The 21,192-nt window shown below is 42.6% G+C and overlaps 1 protein-coding gene across 1 annotated transcript in view; it reads right to left on the bottom strand.

The window, feature by feature from the left end:
• The window catches only part of LOC117473409 (ankyrin repeat and fibronectin type-III domain-containing protein 1), a 143,507-nt gene that overhangs the window by 31,358 nt on the left and 90,957 nt on the right, over positions 1 to 21,192 (bottom strand). The window contains exon 6 of the mRNA XM_034118977.1: positions 4,348 to 4,470. Within this exon, the coding sequence (XP_033974868.1) occupies positions 4,348 to 4,470 (123 nt within the window). The remainder of the gene's footprint in view (positions 1 to 4,347; positions 4,471 to 21,192) is intronic.

A 21,192-nucleotide genomic window follows, 5' to 3' on the forward strand; every position in this document is an offset into this window, starting at 1 on the left:
ATCTTTAAACGTATGATCTGAGCAGAAATTTCTAAAAAGAAAAATTATAGGGATCTATAACCTCCTCATTTGTCCCTTTTGTTTGAACTGACAGCTCGCAGCCACAGAAGAAAGGAGAAAAAATCTAAAGAAAAGGATAAAAAAGAGTGGGGAATTATATTAGAACCAAATGAGGCGAGTGGCACACTGTCCAAAACCACTTTACACCCGGGCCCCTTGAGCATTGCCCTCTTTTTTCCTCCAAGACTTTGGAGATTTCTCTATGTTCTTTTTTTTATTCCCTTTGTGAGGAATTCACAAGGATTAGCACTTGGTAACCCCCATTCCCCCTTTACATACCCAACATAACTATTACAATGTGTGTTTGCTCATGTATGTGTGTGAGCATGAATATCAAGGAGAAAATCAGACATGAGTTTCTACCATGAGTGTGTGTGTGCATGTTTGGACCGTGGTGTAAAGTAACCAAGTACATTTACTCAAGGATTAACTTCACATGCTACCATGCACTAAATACAATAATTAAAATGTGTTCCAGCTTTACACACATTAAAACATCAAAGATTTGAATGACAAAATATGATACGTGATTCTGAAATGGACCAATCTGCATCTGTACTTTTACTTTTGGTACTTTAAGTATATGTAGATGCCAACACTTTTGTACTTTTACTTGAGTAACATTTTGAATGCAGGACTTTTACTTGTAACAGAGTATTCCTACACTCTGGTATTTCTACTTTACTTTAGTATAAGATCTGAGTACTTCTTCCACCTCAGTGTTTGGGTGTGTGTTACTATATTGACTACGGGAATGGGGGGCTGGTTTCTCTCCTGGCATTGCTATTAGGACTTGATCATAAGAGTGCTGTCAGCTCTGAGTTATCCCTGAAGACAGGGTGGCACCAGGCAGAGCTGAGGGGCCTTCAGGGGACGCATACTGCACAGCCACACACATCACGATCAAACTGGTGTGGTACCAACTTCACATTTCCACTTGTATTTATGAAGTGGATAAGGTTTGATCGCCGATTGCTACAGCACACGTTGATGTTTAAGTACTTAGGTATAGAGTTTCCTCTCCAGGCATACTGCGGGGGAAATGTTATGGGAAAAACAAAAGTGCTTGGCCGACATACATGGCTGCCTCTCCATTGTACTCCTGGGTTTTGGCATAGGGCTCAAACTGTCACCATGAGAGGATCTGGAAATAAAAGACTTATTTACTGGACCTGAGCTGGAACAGAACCAGCATCCCTTTATAGCCCCAGTGTTGACTATCAGACTCTACTGGATGTCTCCTGTGTCCGTGTCAGGAAACAAGGCAGCATGATTTTATGTTTGGCTGAATGTATTTGTTTGGATATTGAACTTAATGTTCTCATCATGCAAACAATTCCCTGAGCCATATGCAGCTTTAACAGCAAACTGAGGTAAAATAAGGTTTGTTATCAAATGGCTTTTAGAGAAAAATGGCTTTTTATTAGGAATTATTGAATAGAAATCTCCAAAGACCAAATTGTTTTTGCCGTAGGACGTCACGGTGTGGATTGTGATTATTACTTCTAATAGTTTCCCGCAAAGAAAAAACATATCAATAACTTTTTTTCAGGAAATCAAACAGGCAAATAACCTCTTGTTTCCACTTTACAACTCCCTCTGACTCCCCTATTCTACTCTGTTTTCCAACCATACCCTAGAGGCCTTTTACTATGATTACCAATAACAATAACACTCCCATTATCTTTTATTATCACATTTTCCCAAGCCCCTGCTAGCTCTCGCAAACGTTGATAAAGCTACAAAGCGGCTCCTGTTTCAGGCTTGTATATGGACAGCCTTGGCTGAGAATTCCCTTAATAGTCTAAGTTTGTTTGGGTATCCGACTTGAATCGACATAAACGGCAATGGTCCACTAAATAGATAGTAAAGTGTTAGGTCACCTGAGACTGCTTTACTGCAGCCGGCTGCTGGTAGGGTTCCAGCGTGGTATTTCAAATACTGCTTGTGTGACTTACTGTAAGAAGTTAGATGTAAAGAGTCTAAGAAGGGGGGCAGTAGGCGGATAAACATAATTCAATCTTGGTTTAAGGGTGTATACAACTACATTTAGATATTTTAGCTATTTTACAATCTGAAAACACAAAAGATTCACTTAAGCAACAATTGCAGTACCACATTTGAGTTTTATTTGAACTATACTTATAGCTGAGCATATCATATATATTGCTGTCACAATATTAAAAGTATGACTTTGATATGAATACACGCCTAAATACCTTGAAACCAATACTAAAAAAGCAGAAAGCTAAAACATCAGAAAAATGATGGATAAATAGTAACAGCCTGAATGTCCAAACATGGTACTTACAATACTTAAAACTGAAAATATTTAGACAATGTCGAAGGAATGTCTTGGCTAACACAACCTAGAAAAATATAGCACTTTCGTTACAAATACTTGTTAGCAAAAACAAAAAGACAAACTGTTTAGACTGATTACAGGAAGTGCAATAAATGTCTAAAAATTCAAAATATGCAACTGATTCATGGGGTGTTTTCGGTGGCTGCTGTTAACACACGTGTTTTCCTTTTGACAGCGTTGATGACTGTGCATTCCAGAGGAGCCGCGCTGGTCTTTTCAGGAGCCGGACCGACCTCGTTTCACCTCCCAGTAGCATGACTCAGCCCACAACCTCGAATCTCTCCTCCTGGGGTCCCTTGTTTATTATGTCACAAAAGACCAGTCACACTCCTGTAACGGCGGCTCGCCCCGGAGAAAGTCTGAATCCAGCTGTAGCCGAGCCCCCCTCATCCCTCTCGTAAATGAGCATGTCCAATCTACCCACTGTGTTTCATTAAAACCAGACTACATCAATCAGGACCTGAACTTTAAAGGCCAGGTCCCCCTCTCCAGCAACATGGGAGGAAAACACGAAGCTGTTAAAGTGAAGGACCTCACACTGCAAATGCACTCCAACGCTCATTCACTTAACACCACATTTCGCCGGTGGACCACACAACGCATGTCGGTCCGAGACCACACAGTAGGTCTCGTAAGGCCGACAAAAGACCTCGTAAGAACTCACAGCGGCCCCTAGCATGACTGGATAGGACCTCAGAGAGTCCCACACCTGTAGCTCCACAAACCGCAAAGTGACTCCACTGAATAGCTACTGTAGTCCCGGCACAGCAATTACAAACCTGGAAACCGTCTAGACTCGTGACTGTTTGGACGTTTTTTACTTGACAAAATTAGGTGCAAAGGAAGTGTGAGATCCGCTTTAACCGGGACTATTTTCCCAATGGCAAGAGAAGTGTAAAGGAAGAGCCAAGAATACATAGCAGGAAGCTCAGGGGGGAAGCCAGTTGGACAGACGGCAGGATGGATGGGTAGATAAATGTGTGGAGGCCTAAGCAACAAGAGGGGAGACTGGGAAGGAGTCCCATGGGTGGGGACGGGAAGGCAGCCTCGTGATGGAAAGCTTTCAAACTCCTTTCATCGGCTGCCTGAGGACTGGAGCTTTACAAGAGCAATATGAGCTGGCGCCACTGGAGCTGCTTGGCGCTGTTCAACGAAAACCCAGACGCAGAGACTGAGCAGGACCCTATCACCACTACGCCCACTCTCTGCTCCAACCCCACACAGCAGCAATCCGCATGGTGTCTCTCTCTTGTGAATTTTTGTGTATTTCAGTCGTGATAAGTGACTCTACTCAAATTCCTGCTTCTGTTACCAGTCTATAAAGTCATATTTCCTCGTCTTTCCAACCCCAAATGGGAACCTTATAGCCATGTACATTGGTTTCAGATCTAAAATAGTTTAAAAATAAACCAGGGATGTCAAACATACGGAAGCCAGAGGGTCCAATCCGTCCGAGAGATGACTTTGCAAAGTGTAAAAAAATACAGAGAAGACGATAGCTGCAATTTTCACAAATGTTATGTATGTATAAATGAATAACATTTACAATGCAGGGGGATTACTTTACTTTCTTCTTTTAGTTTTAGTTAGTATGGTGGTGTATCAGTTCAGATGGTCAGGATTCAACACAGATGTAGAAATGAATGTAAAATTATAACATTTGTAAAAAGATTTTGCTCAGAATTTACTTTTTTTTGCAATAAAACAAACAAGGGAACAATTTGGCATTGTTGTTTCTTATAGGTTATAAGTCAAATCATAATGCTATGATTTTACTGGTTCGGCCCACTTGAGATCAAAGTTGTCTGCACTGTATGTTGCCCCTGAACTACAATTAGTTTGACACCCCTGAATAAACTGTCACAAGATGTATTCCTGAAACAGCATGATTAGATAGATTGAGGGAAGATCTTTGGTCTTACCAGTCCAGACTGAGAGATCGTCTCCTGTAGGATGGAGGTCGGTTCGTGGAAGTCTTCTCGGCTTTGGCAACACGGTCTTTGAGGGACAGACGATTGGTCAATTTGGAGATCCCTGACTCTGACCTTTGGGAAAAATAAATGGATCGGAATTAGAACACATGGATTGGTTTTGAAAACATGAACCATTGCTTCAAGAAACCTTGTGTCTTGCAGCATATTCCCTTCTTATATATTTTATATTCAAGCACAGGAGTTCAGAAGCATTTAACATCACTGGCCTTTTTTTCTCAGCTCTCAGTATGAATAATTGCTAATGCACACAGAGGAGTTGAAATTTGATCAATTTGATACTGTGGGTGTATCATCTACAGCACTAAAGTAGTTCTCTTTGCCAAAAATGTTAAGTGTTCAGCCAGGGTTAAATGTTGCTGGAGATCACAAATGTCCCAGTAAAATGGGGTATCCTATGCCTAAAACTAAACTCATTTTTGCAGATATCACAGTTCTCAGTGGAAATGTAAGTTGATCAACAGTAACAATGCTGCAGTTCCCAGAGGAAACATTAGTTTTCAGGGAAAGCCGCATACTTCCTGCCTAATTTTCTCCAAATCTTTTTCGCAGAAATAAAAAATGTGAAGCCATACACATTTTAATCTCCTCTATTGGGCTGCCAATGTCCCTGTTCAACTTTTCGCTCAAAATTAAAATCAGGAAATGTAATGTTTCTTCCATTTCAGCCTAGGAAACATTTGATGAGACACAGCGTTGCAATATTGCTGTGGTAACAGTGGGGACTAATCAAAATGCAATAATATTCTCTATCAAAGCTTACAGGGGAACATTTCCCAGTGCACATAAGAGTATGTGGTGTAACAAAAACACACAAGACTTATTAAGCAAAGGTTTTTTATAAATGAAGCCAAATGGAATAGACATATGTAGATAACAACAAAGCATTGAAGTAAATAAATAATTTTCTTGAAATTGACAGAGGACTTTATTAAATGATGCCCAAGCATGCTTCGCCCACCTAATCTAACACACATACCGTTTCCATTTAAATACAAAATGATGAAACATCGCTAATAATGACATATGTACATCAACGCTCAACCTGAGCCAAAAAGCGTTTTAGTCTCCATGGTGAGCTCTGTTGGAGAAACGCTGCAGAGATCTGACTACAGGGTGCACCCTGCCACTCTAAAACAAAGCCTGTATCTGCCATCACTGTCGTAAGTTTATATAAGATGCTGCAGAAATAGCAGTTTGCATAAGGTTCTGATAAAGCACGATAGTTCATGCAATTTCTTTGATTCCTGAACTGTGACATGGATGATTGACAGTGTGCTGATGCGTCCAGTTTTACAGAACTCAACTGCCAAATTGCCATCAATTCTTAGATCTGACAGTGCCTTGAATCAGTGATTCATACGTACTTGTCTAAGAGAGTGCTTTACTTCAGACAGAGGACATACGGTCTGAGTGTCCTGTCAAGCCTAATGCTTCTATAAGAGCACAATTAGATCTAATGGAAAGATTAAGTTGGATAGAGACCTTTATTGTATAACTGACCTCTAAATGTTCCCATTGGTGTGAAGAATTGACTGCTTTGACCTTGTAATTGAAAATGAAATCCTTTCTTCAAAGGTTACAGATTCCTGCCAGCTGCCTTGCTTTGAGCATTGTCTCTTATTTTCCAAACTTATATAAATGTCTTGTAAAAAGAGTTGTTGTTGCCCTCTCTCAAAAAAGGCAGAATCCAAGTAATCAAGACATCATAAACCAATGTTCTATCATCAAGTTAAAACACCAAAAAGTACGTATTAGAAAAACATTTTACAGAATGACAGTGGGCACAAAATCAAAGGTGTCTTGCTACGACAGATTCCTCGTAAGACCAGCTGTTGCACTATAAAGACGTTGCCATAAGCTGAGATGAAAATACACGAGTTCCCATTCAAAATGACCTCATGCTATGGCTTATCTAGTGGGACAACCCCGCGGCCCTACTGCCTTGGTTCCCACTCCTACACCCTCAACTACTGTTTCCTGACCCTGAGCCAGCTTCTCCAAAGAGTTGGTTGACCTCGAAAGACAAAGAGGCATATTTTCCTGTATGAATCACACAAACGGGGTGTGGGATTTTAGTCAGATGGCAGAGCAACCCCTAATTGACGGTATTAAGTTAGGCTAGGCTTTTTCTTCTTCAAGGGCTTTTAATTAAATTAGTAGGACTGCCCTGTGCACGCCAACTACTGCCAACTTTTGACGCTAATGTCCCTTCCCATAAAGTGTAGTTGTGTGAGAAAAACTGATTCATAAATAGACTTCAGGAGAGATTGGTTTTGGATCACCGTTGGTTGTGAATAATCGCCTTGGTCTACAGTATATAGATCTAATGTTTGGCATGAGCCCATCGGATACTTTAAGAGTTCTATGTAAAACTTCAAACAAACGTTTGGATCAAACACATGACACAACACGACCATAGGATAAGGACTTCAATGCCATGAAAACACATAGGATCATGACTTCAAAGACACGGGGGCCAGTGGACATAGAAGAGGACTCAGGGAATCCCTTTGAGGGGTTTAGAGGAAAAATGGACATGCGGAGCAGGTGGGTCTCAGTGAAGGGGATCTGCTGGCAACTGGCTGCCTCTTGGCTCCCTGAGAGCCTCGACCCCTGGCTCCACCCCATGCAGCTGTCCCCGATAACATCATCACAGCAGGCACACTGGGATGATGCAATCCCCTTGGAGGCCCGCTCAGGATATCCCGGCCGATTATCCTCTATAATATTTTCTCTTTCATTTTCCTGGTGTTTTAGGATTCAGTGATTTATTGATTTTCACTAATAGAACTAGTATGTGCCTTTGAGGCCATGTGCTCCGATACACAGACAACACATATAACTTTTAACCTATAGCACAAACAGGGTGTCCATACATAGGAGCCAGACAGAGCTTAGGCACCTGCCAGGCTGCTTTGGCCTATCAATAAACACAATGTACATTCACATTGTATTTCCAATTATGTATTTTATTATCTCACGTCTATCTGAGAGCTTGTTTTTATTCTTAATTTCAACTGTGTTTTAGAATCTGTTACACTTGTTGCTGAAATGCGCGTTTCAGTTTTTCTGCCGAAATATTTTGACAACTTTTGAATGGATTGCTCGGAAATTTGGCACAGTTGTAATAGCAAATGTTAGCATTCGTAAAAACCAAACCTAAATGGTAGATCTGGCAAATACTAGCTGCTAAATGTCAGTGTGTTAGCTTTGTTACTTGGAGCATATTAGCATACTGATAAAAGCGTTTAACTCATGGCACTACTGTGCAGCCTCAGAGAGCTGCAAGCGCGGCTGTAGACTTTAGTCAAGCCCCCAGGAAAAGTGTTGGCCATTGAAGCCAAGTTTGGTACTCGCCAAAGAAAAAAGGACTTGGCGGCAAGGAGGTGTGGTAAAGGAAACGCTAGTGGGCTTGTTTCATAGCCCCATGAATGTGGAAGATCAACGACTGATGCAGGTAATTCTATTCCCATTTTTGGCTTCATGCGTCACCAAACAACTCTAGGAATGAACGGCGTCCTGCATCCAAAACTTTATCCAGTTCTATTTTTACATGCATGATTCTTCAATATGCGCTACAATGAAAACAAAAAATACATTTTTTGTATTTAAAACCTTTACTTTTTATTATGCTGTTAACTACATGTACTTGGAAAAACTGAACTTGATAGCAGTTTACATTGGTATTTAAGAGATAGCAATCCAATCTTAATCTCTTTTTTTATTTGATACCCCAGTTTATAGTCCTCGTGACTACAAGATACGATGACTTCAACTCCATATCTCCCTCCAATGTGAAAGCCCACCCCCGCCTTGCAATGTGACTAAGATTCTGATCTTGCCAGCATTAGTAACTTTCCCCAATCCTGCAGCACAAGAGTGCTTTTGTCAACACTGAATGGCTTGTGTGGTGATACGGAGAAAATGTTGACCTATGCTCACACACACACTTACACACACACTTTCACACTGTCACTGCAAAGGATCGCTTTCCTGCAGACAGCTCCCTTAATGTCACTTTCCCTCTCTGTTCTGTTGCCATGGTAGCAATTAACTGTTCGGAGGTATTCATGTGCAGAACAAATTCTGCTAAAGAACTCATTGTTCTTGCTCACGGTACACAAAGCTATCTAATGTGAACTTTGACCCCCGCTCATAATTTTCAGTGGTCCATTGCTATTCCAGAGAAGGGTTAAGACTGCGTGGAATTCTATTAAAAAAACACTACAGATCATTACATTACATTACATGTTACTTGTTAGACGCTTTTATCCAAAGCGACTTATATACTCAATACTGTGGACAATCCCCACAGGAGCAATTTGGGGTGTCTTGCCCAGGGACACAACGACATGCTGACTGCAGTGGGGTTTGAACCTGTGCTAGCTTTGATCCGAACACAAACGCACTAGTCCACTGCACCACAGCCCGTTTAACAGTAAGACACAGGGTTAATTCGTATTACTGTTTTACTAAGCAATAAGGAATCAATATTAGCCTGCCTTATACCCTAAGGTGATCATTATTTCATATATTGTAATGGGAATGTTTTTTCTTGATGAATCTTTTTGAAAACTAAGTAATACAGCTTAAGTTAAAATACTATTAGAAGCATTTCTTATCTTTCATTAATGAATACATTTAAACTACTGAAAAACCTTTGATATTAGAAGCATATTTATTTAACATTAATGCTCTTATTGTTTAATCATTTGTTGTTTGTCTTGGCCCATGGAAGACTCCATACATTATGTTCACATAGTTGATTAACAGGAAATAATATCACAAGTATGCTCTGTAAAGTTTCTCAGATCAGAGGGAGGGTTTTGTGTTGAATGTCTTAATGAAGGGATCCCACTGAAAGCAGCAGAACACTGTGCATTTGATGCGGTCTGTCTGAGGTTGGGCTGCCCTTAACCACAGATCTTATTTCAGATTACTAAGGCACAGACACGAAAGTAAATTATAAAAGGAGGACAGACGAATACCTGACCCTCTTTTCAGCAATTATGGTAATGGTTGCATAACACAACTATTTTGTAACGAAGGGAAAACAAAACGCTAGAATTTCTTTCATCTCCGTGTCCTGCTTCAGCTTCTTATCCGTGCCAATGGAACTCTAATATGCCAAAAAGAGTTTAGGCACCCACCTGTATAACAGATACATGCAAATGAAATGGGCCCAGGCACACACGCTTGCTGGCGTCTGCACACACACACAAACAAAGTTTAATTCAGGAACATACCCCTCAATGTGTTTCATTAGGCAAACAAAAAGGCTTTCAGTGGTCCAATCATAAAAGAACGCAGCCAAGCTATGAACATTGCTAATTAAAGTCTGCTCAAAGAAAGCCTTGTTTTCCACCCACCATCTCCATCCAAACCCATGTCTGTGTGTACGTCCCTCTACATGGCGGAGGCTGCTTTAATTTCACTTGGACTAAAGTCTCACCAATAAAACATGCTGATATTTCTTCAAGCTAAAGCTTTTCCTTCAGATATGATTACATTATCTGAATTGCTCAAAGGGTAATGTTTGATTACTGGTAGCGGTGGCTAAGGATAGGCAATATCATGGCAGACATGATACATGATTCTAAAGATTGTGGCCTGCTTCTTCTGACTTCAATTGTCTAAAAATAATTAACAGCCAGCTTTGACAAACAATTGCTGATAATTACACTTTAAATGCTGATGATCTAATCATTACTTGCCAATGAAGGGGATTCTGTTATCACCCTACGCACATATTCTCATATGCTGCCCATCCACCCACTGGTGTACTCTGAGATAATTCCATCTCGGCTTCTTTCCCCGCCATCCCCTCGTTTGCACGTCTCTGAGTCACATTCATCGTTTCATCTACTTTTTTTTCTTGGTTTTATTGAGCTGCTCCTTCTCACTCCTGTTTTCCACGGAATCGGCACACACATCATTTGTCAGGGAGACAAAAATGAGGGAGGAATTCAACGCTTTTTAAAAAACGTTTGGTTGGCTCCCTGTGGTGTCGGTCTTGATATCGTTCCCCTCAGCGTTTGATGTGTGCCACGAGGCTGGTTCACCACAGTGTGACATACAAATGATGGATCTGTATTCAAATTCATCTTGAGTTGAGCTGACAAGTGCATGGAAGCCAACACACTATTAGAAACTGTAGCATTGAGTAGCACACCACTAAAAAGGGGAGGTCTCAGCAAGTGGTACCACAGACCGTTTTTCACTTTCCATTCGCTTTCAGTTAGGTGGGATGAGATAATAATGTGATTTGGAAGAAACTGATCTGGGTAATTTAATAGCTGTCACATTGGTTAGATGTGGTAACAACCAATTAAACACACCGGCACATATGAATGGGAACTGTACAGCATGACGCTTCAGATACAATACTACCCAATTTCAAGGTGAACTGAAGCATTCACTCTGTTTATTATAGGCTACAATCCAGATATTACAGTCACTTATATATATATCAGATATCTACACAAACTTGACAAGAGTCACGTTGCATCACATGACATTGTAACCCAATTATAATTCTCAACAAAATCTCCTCATAAAACTCCACAAACGACTCCTCTTGGACATAGAAAACCTGATAAACCCAATAAACCCATGTGGAGCCAGGATCCTAACCCCCTGCATGGGTACACTCAGTATTGGCCTGTAAGAGTCCATGGCTCACCGCATGAGTAGCTAAATGGTGAATAAAAGACAAAGGAGTAAACATGAGTGTGCAAGTATTCATCTCTTTGCAATCTGCAGTAAATATGCTATCATTAAAGTGAATCGGTCTGAATAGCTGATGCGAGTCCATGGTTATGTGCCAGCCTTAGTTCTGAACTGAGGCTTTTTGAGGCCTGGCCTGAGAAAGGTGGACACCCCTCCGGTATTATGTTTATGGCCTTGAACCACGCGTACGCATAGGGCACCCCACTTTCCCCCCATCAACCCACAATTGAGCACGGCGTCGAGATTCCAATCAGGGTTGTGCCAGCAGACTGAGGGGATTATTTATGCTGGAAAAGAGAAGAAAACCTCAAGCAGGGAGAGAGATGTGTGCGGGTTTCTTGCATTTCTATATTTGGGAGAACCAAAGGTCTATCTGAAAGGTTAGAAAGTAAACAATTGTTTAGTTTAAGAGCAATATTTTCAGTTGAGGCTTGGGTTTAAGTTACTTGGATTAGGTTTAGGTGAAGAGAAAGTTAGTTTTGGGGTATCTGGGGATCACACGCAAAAATAAAAAATTCCCACTTCAGACCGATGAAGTGACATGGGTTAGACCAGTGTTGGTGGTCGATCTGAATGAGTCAATTTGCATCATCCAGCCTGGCTTCCCAACCCTTAATATCAACCTGATTTGAATCCTGTTTGCATGCTTTTTATGTTTTGTAATTGCAATATTACGGATGATAATTGAATCCAATGTTAGGAAGGTTTAAACAACATTTAAGGGAGTATAAACGTGTAAAACGTGGACCTGTTTTCCAATGATTCACAAGGAATGCCTAAACATTGCATTCGTTACGTCCTTTGAAATTCAGGGAGAGTAGAGGTTCATCTCACATGCCTCCAGTCTTACAACTTCATGTCCTACAAAGGAGGGGGCTCCTGTAATGGGTATTTAGACATGCATAAAATGCAGAACCTTCAGCTGGCTACTATTATGGTTCCTACTGAGCAGTAACATTTTGTTAAGGTTAAGTGAAGGACAATTCTGTGGAGGGTCGGCCTGGCGAGAAAAAAATGCAAACTCAAAAACGAAAATGAGTGATGTTAAAATTGTGGCAGCGGTTGAAATGCTGAGGAGGCTTTTTGCACTGAAAGCCATTTAATCCTGAAATCATATTTGTACAATCGTCAGCCAGCAAAGCATGAGCATCCAAAGTGTTGAGATTTTTTTGGGAAAGCTGATCACTGTTTGATGTGTGGTTTCAAATGTGGAGGGAGAGGTTTGGTAAAGGATTGGACTTGTTGTGCAACATGATCGAAATAACTTTTCCCTGAGAACTCCCTCAGCTAATGTGGTTGTGAGGATGAAGTGTGTGCATGTTACATTGCTTCATGTGTGTCTGTGTGTGTGCGCTTTTGTATTTAAAGACAGAATGGAAAAGGCTATGCACTGCTAGAATAGCAGGGAGCATAGCAAGTACTCAGAATTAGGCTTGCTTTCACACACACACACACACACACACACACACACACACACACACACACACACACACACACACACACACACACACACACACACACACACACACACACACACACACACACACACACACACACACACACACACACACACACACACACACACACACACACACACACACACACACACACACACACACACACACACACACACACACACACACACACGGCAAGGATGCCTTACCAAAACAATGACTGTCTCTGCCCTCTCAGTACTTTGGCCCAGCAGCATGCTCTTGGGAAGTTCTCAAACAACCCAACTTAACTGCAGCCAAGCCACATCAAATAAGCACACAAACACACACAGACACACACACACACACTCACACACACAAACATACTCACTCACAGAGAAAGAGGGATAAGTGCTGTTAATATTCACACAAATATACAGGCTTCAAATTTGCGAAACACACACTGAATCAGCAGTACGGGTACACACACAACCAACTTTGCTGTTGAGAGAATATGAGTGCACATACACACCAGATCAACTATACAAATAGTCACACACTCAGACAGCCAGAGGCAGTCTCTTATGGCCCGCTGAGTTAGCTCCTCTCCTACCACCATTACCACTATTGTAAATACCCCTCAATATGTATTTACACTGGGATTTCAAGACCTGGAAAAAAATAGTGAGGTAAAAAGAAAAAAAGGCTGGAAAAATGAAGGAATGTGTTTTAGGTCTGTGAGACAGCGGGAACCCTCGCTCCTTATTATCTTTCTGCTAGAGTTTGTCTTGGATGGTCTCCCTGAGGGATCAGATAGAACTGTGGTTCCCAAACTTTTTTCCTTGGAGACCACACACACCAAAAAAAGTTCCATTTCAATCCTGTGTAAAAAATGAACATAAATTGTTTACCAATGGTGTTTTTTTTCCTAATGTCGCTTTATTTTGCTTTGCTTGATGCCTTCATTAGCTAATTTCTCAACAACCAGCTCTGACTGGGGGATTCTGAGGCGCTCCCAATCCAGCGTGGAGATAGAAACCCCTCCACCTGATCCTGGTGGCCTCTTGGTCTCCTCCCAGCTGGATGGGCCAGGAACATCTCCCTCGGAGATGGAGCCCGAAGCACCTCAACTGGCTCCTTTCTACGTGAACGAGAAATGGCTCTACTCCGAACCCCCCCCACCCCCCGGGGGACTGAACTTCTCACCTTATCCCTAAGGGAGATAGCAGCCACCCTCAGGAGAAACCCATTTCGTCTGCTTGTGTACAACTCGCGATCTTGGTCTTTCCGTCATGACCCATCCTTCACCACCAAAGGTGAGGGTAGGAACAAAGAGACATAGATATACTTTCTTTTTTGTTACTGATGAGTAATCAGTGCTTATACATTATTCAGACATGTTGTTTCATTTATAAAATAGTTTTGCAAAAAATTAAAAATAAACGATAATGAAGACAAACTGACCTCAGGAAATTAGTGCATGTCCCATTTAGAAAGAATTGTTTTATAGACAGAGTTTTGTGTAAATTATGTAGCGAGTGAGTTGCTAAGACTTAAGTTAACATGTGCAAATCTAATTAAGACAACCTTAAAGAAGACAAGCCTTGCACACCACCTGTGATATTCAGCGCCCCCCTACAGGGGGACGCAGACCTCGGGTTGGGAACCAATGAGGTAAAGTAACATGACTTGAGTATTGAGTATTTGTGCCTTTCTGTCTCTGTATGTCCTATTATCCTCTTCTTTCTTCTCTCTGTCTTTTTCCAACTGATGCCAGACACATCTTTGTTTCATGTTAATGCTCATTGGCTTGTGGTCTGTAGATTATTTATAGCTCTTTGGTCGACTGGTTTCTTCTTCTTCTTCTTCTTCTTCTTCTTCTTCTTCTTCTTCTTCTTCTTCTTCTTCTTCTTCTTCTTCTTCTTCTGCTGCTCTCTCCTCTGCTGTCCTCTGATCTGAGAAATAACATGCTGTCTTTGATCAGCCCCATTCAGGACTTTGTGTACTGAACGCTGAATGAAATACATAAAACCTGTGATGTCGCCGTGAATTAAATGCTGCTGGGCTTTGGCTCTTGTCTCACCTGTAACCACGGCAACAAGCAGATACCGCTGGGAGGAAATGTCCTTCAACCGTGGGGGAATGTGGCAGTAAATCAGCAGCTGGCAGAGTGAAAAGAGTGTCTGGCGGTTATCTCAGCAAAAGAGCGCTCTTATATATTATCGGGGTGATCACCTAAAGTTATTAAGTGAGACATCAGTGTCACTTCAAAGAAATCCTTCTCTGAAAAGAAAGACATTTCTAAGAAAACTGCTTTTTACAACTGTTAATGTAGCTTGTTGAAGATGTATCAATGAATGTCTCTTTGCAAAAAGCTAAATAAATAAAAAGATGCAAGTATAACTTCATTGATAGTTTGATGATGAATGACATGTGAAGGCTATAGAAAAGCCTTTTTTTATTATAACAATTTGGGATGTAATAGATTTATTTTCTTCTCTCAAAATGTCCTTTTCAAGTGGTTTACATATTTAGCTAAGAAAGGCAAGGCAAGGCAAGTTTATTTATATAGCCCCTTTCAACACAAGGCAATTCAAAGTGCTTTACAAAAATGAAAGACATTAAGAGCATTAAGAAACATATTATAAAATGATATCTAGAAACACTCATTTAAAAGCAATGATATAAAATGACATTTAAAAACACTAATTTAAAAGCAAAGATAAAAAGCTAAATAAAAAGCTAAATAAAAGTTACAGTGCAGTTTAAGATATGAATATATCAATTAAAAGCAGCGGCAAAAAGAAAAGTCTTCAGCCTGGATTTAAAAGTAGTCAGAGTTGCAGCAGACCTGCAGGTTTCTGGGAGTTTGTTCCAGATATTTGGAGCATAATAACTGAACGCTGCTTCTCCATGTTTAGTTCTGACTCTGGGGACAGAAAGCTGACCAGTCCCTGAAGACCTGAGAGATCTGGATGGTTCATAATTTAGCAGGAGGTCAGACATGTAGTTTGGGCCTAAACCATTCAAAGCTTTATAAACCAGCAACAATATTTTGAAATCAATTCTTTGACACACAGGAAGCCAGTGTAAAGACTTCAGAACAGGACTGATGTGATCCACTTTCTTAGTGTTGGTAAGGACTCGAGCAGCGGCGTTCTGAATCAGCTGCAGCTTTCTAATAGATTTTTTTGTGAGACCTGTGAAGACACCATTACAGTAGTCGTGTCTAGTGAAGATAAAAGCATGGACAAGTTTTTCCAAATCCTGCTGTGACATTAGTCTTTAGATCCTAGATATGTTCTTTAGGTGATAGTAGGCTGATTTAGTAACTGTTTTAATGTGACTGTTGAAACTCAGGTCAGAGTGCATGACTACACCTAGATTTCTGGCTTTATCTGTTGTTTTGAACATTGCAGACTGAAGCTCAGCGCTAACTTTTATACGTTCTGCCTTGCCTCCAAAAATCATTACCTCAGTCTTATCTTTGTTTAATTGGAGAAAGTTCTGACACATCCAGTCATTGATCTGTTCAATGCACTTATTCAGTGTTTGAATTGGAGCATAGTCTCCAGGTGAAATGGTTATGTAAAGGTGGGTGTCATCCGCATAGCTATGGTAACTTATTTTGTAGTTTTTCATTATCTGAGCCAGTGGTAGCATGTAGATTTTAAAGAGAAGAGGCCCCAAGATGGAGCCTTGAGGAACTCCACATGTCATATTTGTCAACTCAGATGTGTATTTACCTATAGAAACAAAGTTATTTCTGTCCTTTAAGTAGGATTCAAACCAATTTAGAACTGTTGCCGAAAGTCCCACCCAGTTTTCCAGTCGGTCTAGTAATATGTTGTAGTCAACAGTGTCAAACGCAGCACTGAGATCTAATAATACTAACACTGAAGTTCTGCCACTGTCTGTGTTTAAGTGGATGTCATTGAAGACCTTTACAAGAGCAGTCTCAGTGCTGTGGTTTGGACGAAAGCCTGACTGGAACACATCAAAACAGTTATTTAAATGCAAGAAATTACTCAACTGTTGAAAAACTACTTTTTCAATGATTTTACCTAGAAATGGGAGGTTTGATATGGGCCTGTAATTGTTCATTACTGAAGCATCTAGATTATTCTTTTTTTAAGAGCGGTTTAATGAAAGAAAGGTATTTTTTATCTAATTGAACTGGCTTTGCAGGCCAACTTAAAAAAAACACTATATTTAACAGTATATCAAATAAACAACATTTACCATATGCCTATGTCCTAAGCCAGAAGAAAGGGTCTTTAAATGTATTTAACTGTGGAACTGAGAGATAAAGCTGAACTACAATATGGTTTTACAAATATCCCCTCTAAGACACACACACACACACACACACACACACACACATACACACACACACCTAAAGTACGTCACCCTCATATGCAAACAATTACATGGCCTGCTCCTGTGAATAAATTAGTCTAATCAAGTTCTCTCTTCCCTGACATCCGTGCCTAAATCCCCTTACTCCATGAACAACGCACAGCATCCCCCAGCCTGCAACACACCCACAGTGCCCCGTCCTCGCTTTATTCCGTCCTTCCTGTACAGTGTGCATCCAGCGTGAGTAGGAAAGTTAAGGTAAGAAAGTAAAGATGTTTTCTAAGCACAACATTTCACGAGCACAAAACGCTGCACGAGTCGATGACATTTTCTGGTTGCAGTTTTGTTGCCCTACTTTTTGCAGGAAGCAACTGAGTGTGCACATATCATCATACGTGTGACCTTTTTAGTACACCGGGTACTAAGCCGAGCGGAGGGGTTCTGAACCACCAGTGATTACCTGCTAACGCACATGCAGTAAAAACTGAGTTGCAGCAGTCCAAGTGGGACGAAATGAAGGCATGAATGATCATCCCCATCTGGAGGAACAATGAACCTAAAATAAGCCATATTCCATCTGTAGGTAAGGAGAGGAGCAGCAAAAGCCCCTGACTCTGGGTCAAGACTAAGAGAGTTAATGAATGAGAGAAATCCAATCCATTCATTCACTTTGTGGGAAACCAGAAAATATTAAGCTATACTGAAATGCAGAAAATTACTGGACATAGGATCATTAATTTTAGATTTTAGATTTAAGGTTATTGATACAAAATATAAAGGTTTAAAATGAATAATCATTTCCCAATTTAAATCTGAGCAGAAGGCAGAATAGGACCCAGAACAGACTGGAAGTGACTGTCAATAGGGTGAAGGAAGAGATAAAACAGATGGAATATCAAATGTCACATAGGTAAGCAACTTTTGTGTTATAAAAGAAATACCATTTCGCTGTGACTTTCAGGTTAATCACTTTTATGAATGAAAATCAACGTGCTGTATGTGGCTTACTGTTTCCCAATGTCCCTACTCTATCTGTTCATTTCATGCTCATCTTTAACACTTATTCTGTTGCCAAAATGTGTGGTAAAGTATATCAAGCGCTCTTCTCTTCTCTCCTTGACTCCTCTTACTTGACATCCTGTAACGGCTATACTGGTTCTTGAATACATCCGCGTGTCTCCTGGCAACAGATGTCTCCCATTCTGGCACACTGGGTTCTCACAGTGCCAGGCTATACATTACATCTATAATGTAGCACATGTCCCACAAAGTGTCGGTCCCACTGTCACTGACATACTGTAAGGACCAAAGAGAGCTCAGCCTTAAACACACAGCATACACTTTCACACAGGCAGACAGACACAATTACAGTGTATTTCATTTGAGTCAAGTGACATATTCTCAAATTTAGCCTGATTAAGTTTCTCCATTTTTGTTTGTTAAAGATCCAAGTAAACTGGGATGTCTTAAGGACACAACATTCAACACACAAACTGTACAGTATACACACTCATACAATGCTCTGTTTAGATGACAAAGGCCTGTTGCTATGAAACACTGCGAGCATTGACAGTTAAAATGTGCAGCTGAAAGCAGTATTTTCCTCAAGATAACACTTCATCACAACAAACGCTGCTTGTGAAAAGATAAACAAATCAATGCTCTCAAGAGTAATTGGCTGAAGCTTCCATTCAAAGCAATAGTGTTGCTTTTAACCTGTTAAGCCCTGAGCCTGTTTTTCAGGTCTCAGGCTCGAAAATGACATTCCCAGAACAAATGACTATATCTTCACTTCTAAAAGGGGTAAATTAATAATCTTTTTTCTCAAAGCAATGATAAACCTGTGAGTTGGATGTAAAAAAGTCAGAATCAAAATAGATTTTTTTCATTTTAAAGTAAATTCCAATTGAACATAGTAAAAAAATGTAAATTATAGTGTCCGTCCAAAAATAAACCATTACTTATAGTGAAAACGAGGGGTTACGTCTGGTAACCCTTGTTATATAAACACAGGCGGAGCCCTCTACTGGACTCTATGGGGTACTCCCCTTGATCCTATCATGCAAGCATTCATCCTACCTGAATACGCACGCATCTCACCGCATAAAAGGAGGCTTCGCCTCCTGACTGTCATCCTACACTTCTCTTCAGCAAGCAGCATAGGACAGACAGGGCCCCTGAATAGAGGGCTCCGCCTGTGTTTATACAACAAGGGTTACCATAGGTAACCCCTCGTTATATCTCTCCCGATGTATACACGCGCTGTCGTCCCACAACAACACTGTTCCATCTCACTGTCTCTGACCGGCTTTCTGGTTAGCAGCCGCTGCGCCTCACCCACCTTTCCCTCAGTCGTAACCGTGGAGAAAAAATTGGGGCTGCGGCTGACAGAGCACCCTGACGTGATTACCCCGCGGAGGTGTGCTATGACGAAGAGTCCTCCAGCCCCTATGGGCCCAGTGCGCATCACGTCCCCCGAGGCCGGGGATCCGGGGAAAAAGATAAGCGCATTACGCCCGGGGAGGGGGTCAGATGCCCACTGACCCACAGCCCCCCTCCCTCCTCACCAGTCCTGGTTGCCCCAGCAAGCACAGACGATGAAAAGGAGCCAGACATGTCCAAGAGATAAAACTTTATGAAGGGCCCTGGCGTTGACCAAGACGCCGCCGTGCATATGTCCTCCACACTCACGCCGTTGAAATAAGGCTGTTGACACAGCCATAGCTCGTGTAGAGTGTGCACGGACCCCTGTGGGGAAGGCTCTCCCCGCCTGTCCGCAGGCATGTGCAATGCACTCGCAGAGCCAGCCTGCCAGGCGTTTCTTGGACAGGGCTTTCCCGATCACCCCGCCCCCGAAGCACACAAACAGCTGTTCAGTGCGTCTAAGGGCAGCCGTAACACGCTAGCGCACGCACCGGGCAGAGGAGGTGCAACTTAGCCTCCCTCGCCCCACTATGGGGTGGAAGATTAAAGCCACCCAACTGAATAGCCCTCAACCTGAACGCACTCCTTAGGCTCTTGGGCACAAAGGAGGGGTTGGGTCCGAGTGTCGCCCCGCTCTGGTCACCCCGGATCATCAAACAACTCGGGTGCACCGATAGAGCGGTTAACGCGTACACTCTTTTGGCTGACGTTAAGGCAAGTAGCAATGCTGTCTTCCACGACAGTGCTTTTAGGGAGGAGAGCTCCAGAGGCTCAAATGGTGCTGAGACCAGAGCCTCGAGCACCAGCGGCAGGTCCCACTGCGGGGCGGAGGCATGCACTACTGGGCGCAGCCTCCTGGCCCCCCGTAAAAACCGCAACATTAGTGGCTGAGATCCATCCACACCGTTAACACGCAGCTGCGCTTCCATTCCCCATAACACTGTGTTAGAGGATGTGCAATCAGCTGCGGGGCCCCAGCGATAAAGCTGTGGTACTCTCTGGTGACCCGTCCCGCCACAAAACTCTCCGCGAAGGGAAGCTCTGCCCATGGGGGGTCTATCGGTCAGCCTGTCCCCGTGAGGGCCGGTACTGGGCCGGTTCCTCGGGACGGACCGCGGAGGCAGAGGGCACGCCGGGAGCCCTGGGGGCTCTGTACCGGCGCCTCTCTCTCCGCCTTACCACCGCCGGGCGCTCTCTCCCTTGTGGAGAGGCCTGAGGGCGAGCCAGCGGCAGCATGCAGCTGAGCTGCTCCCTCTCTCCCTCCAGGCGACTGAAGCGCTGGGTGACCGAGGATATCAATTTGAAGAGCCCTTCCGTGGCAACGGGGGCCCCAAGGAGATCGTCTCGGTCTTTCTTGGCCAGTGCGGTCAGACCTATCCACACGTGACGCGATGCCACGGTGGCCAGGGACATCACACGACCGGCTGCGGTAACCATACCGTGGACCAGATTATTCATCTGGCCCCGCCCGGTCTGCTGGTATGGCGAACACGAAGGGCACTCCCTCCTTGTGGTCCTCCATCTCCACCACGTCGAGCTCTTGGTCCTCCACCGGCGAGACGTAGCAGTCCTCAAACTGCGCCAGCCGCTGATGGCGGCTGAGCCGAGGAATTAGACGGCAGGCGCTGCAGACCGTAAGCGGACCCAGGTTGGCCGCCGCGTGGTCGGACCCCAGGCATTCAATGCACTGGCGCCTGCAATGGCGCCCGGACACAAAGGTCAGGGCCGCTGCTCCAGCAATGGTGAGTCCATTTTCTTCGTTGTTTTGCATACATTTATCCGTCTCTCTTCACTCAGTTGTGTCTCTCTTGCTTGCTGAAGAGAAAGG

The sequence above is a fragment of the Trematomus bernacchii genome, unplaced genomic scaffold, assembly GCF_902827165.1.
Source record: "Trematomus bernacchii unplaced genomic scaffold, fTreBer1.1, whole genome shotgun sequence".
In the NCBI taxonomy this organism is placed as follows: domain Eukaryota; kingdom Metazoa; phylum Chordata; class Actinopteri; order Perciformes; family Nototheniidae; genus Trematomus; species Trematomus bernacchii.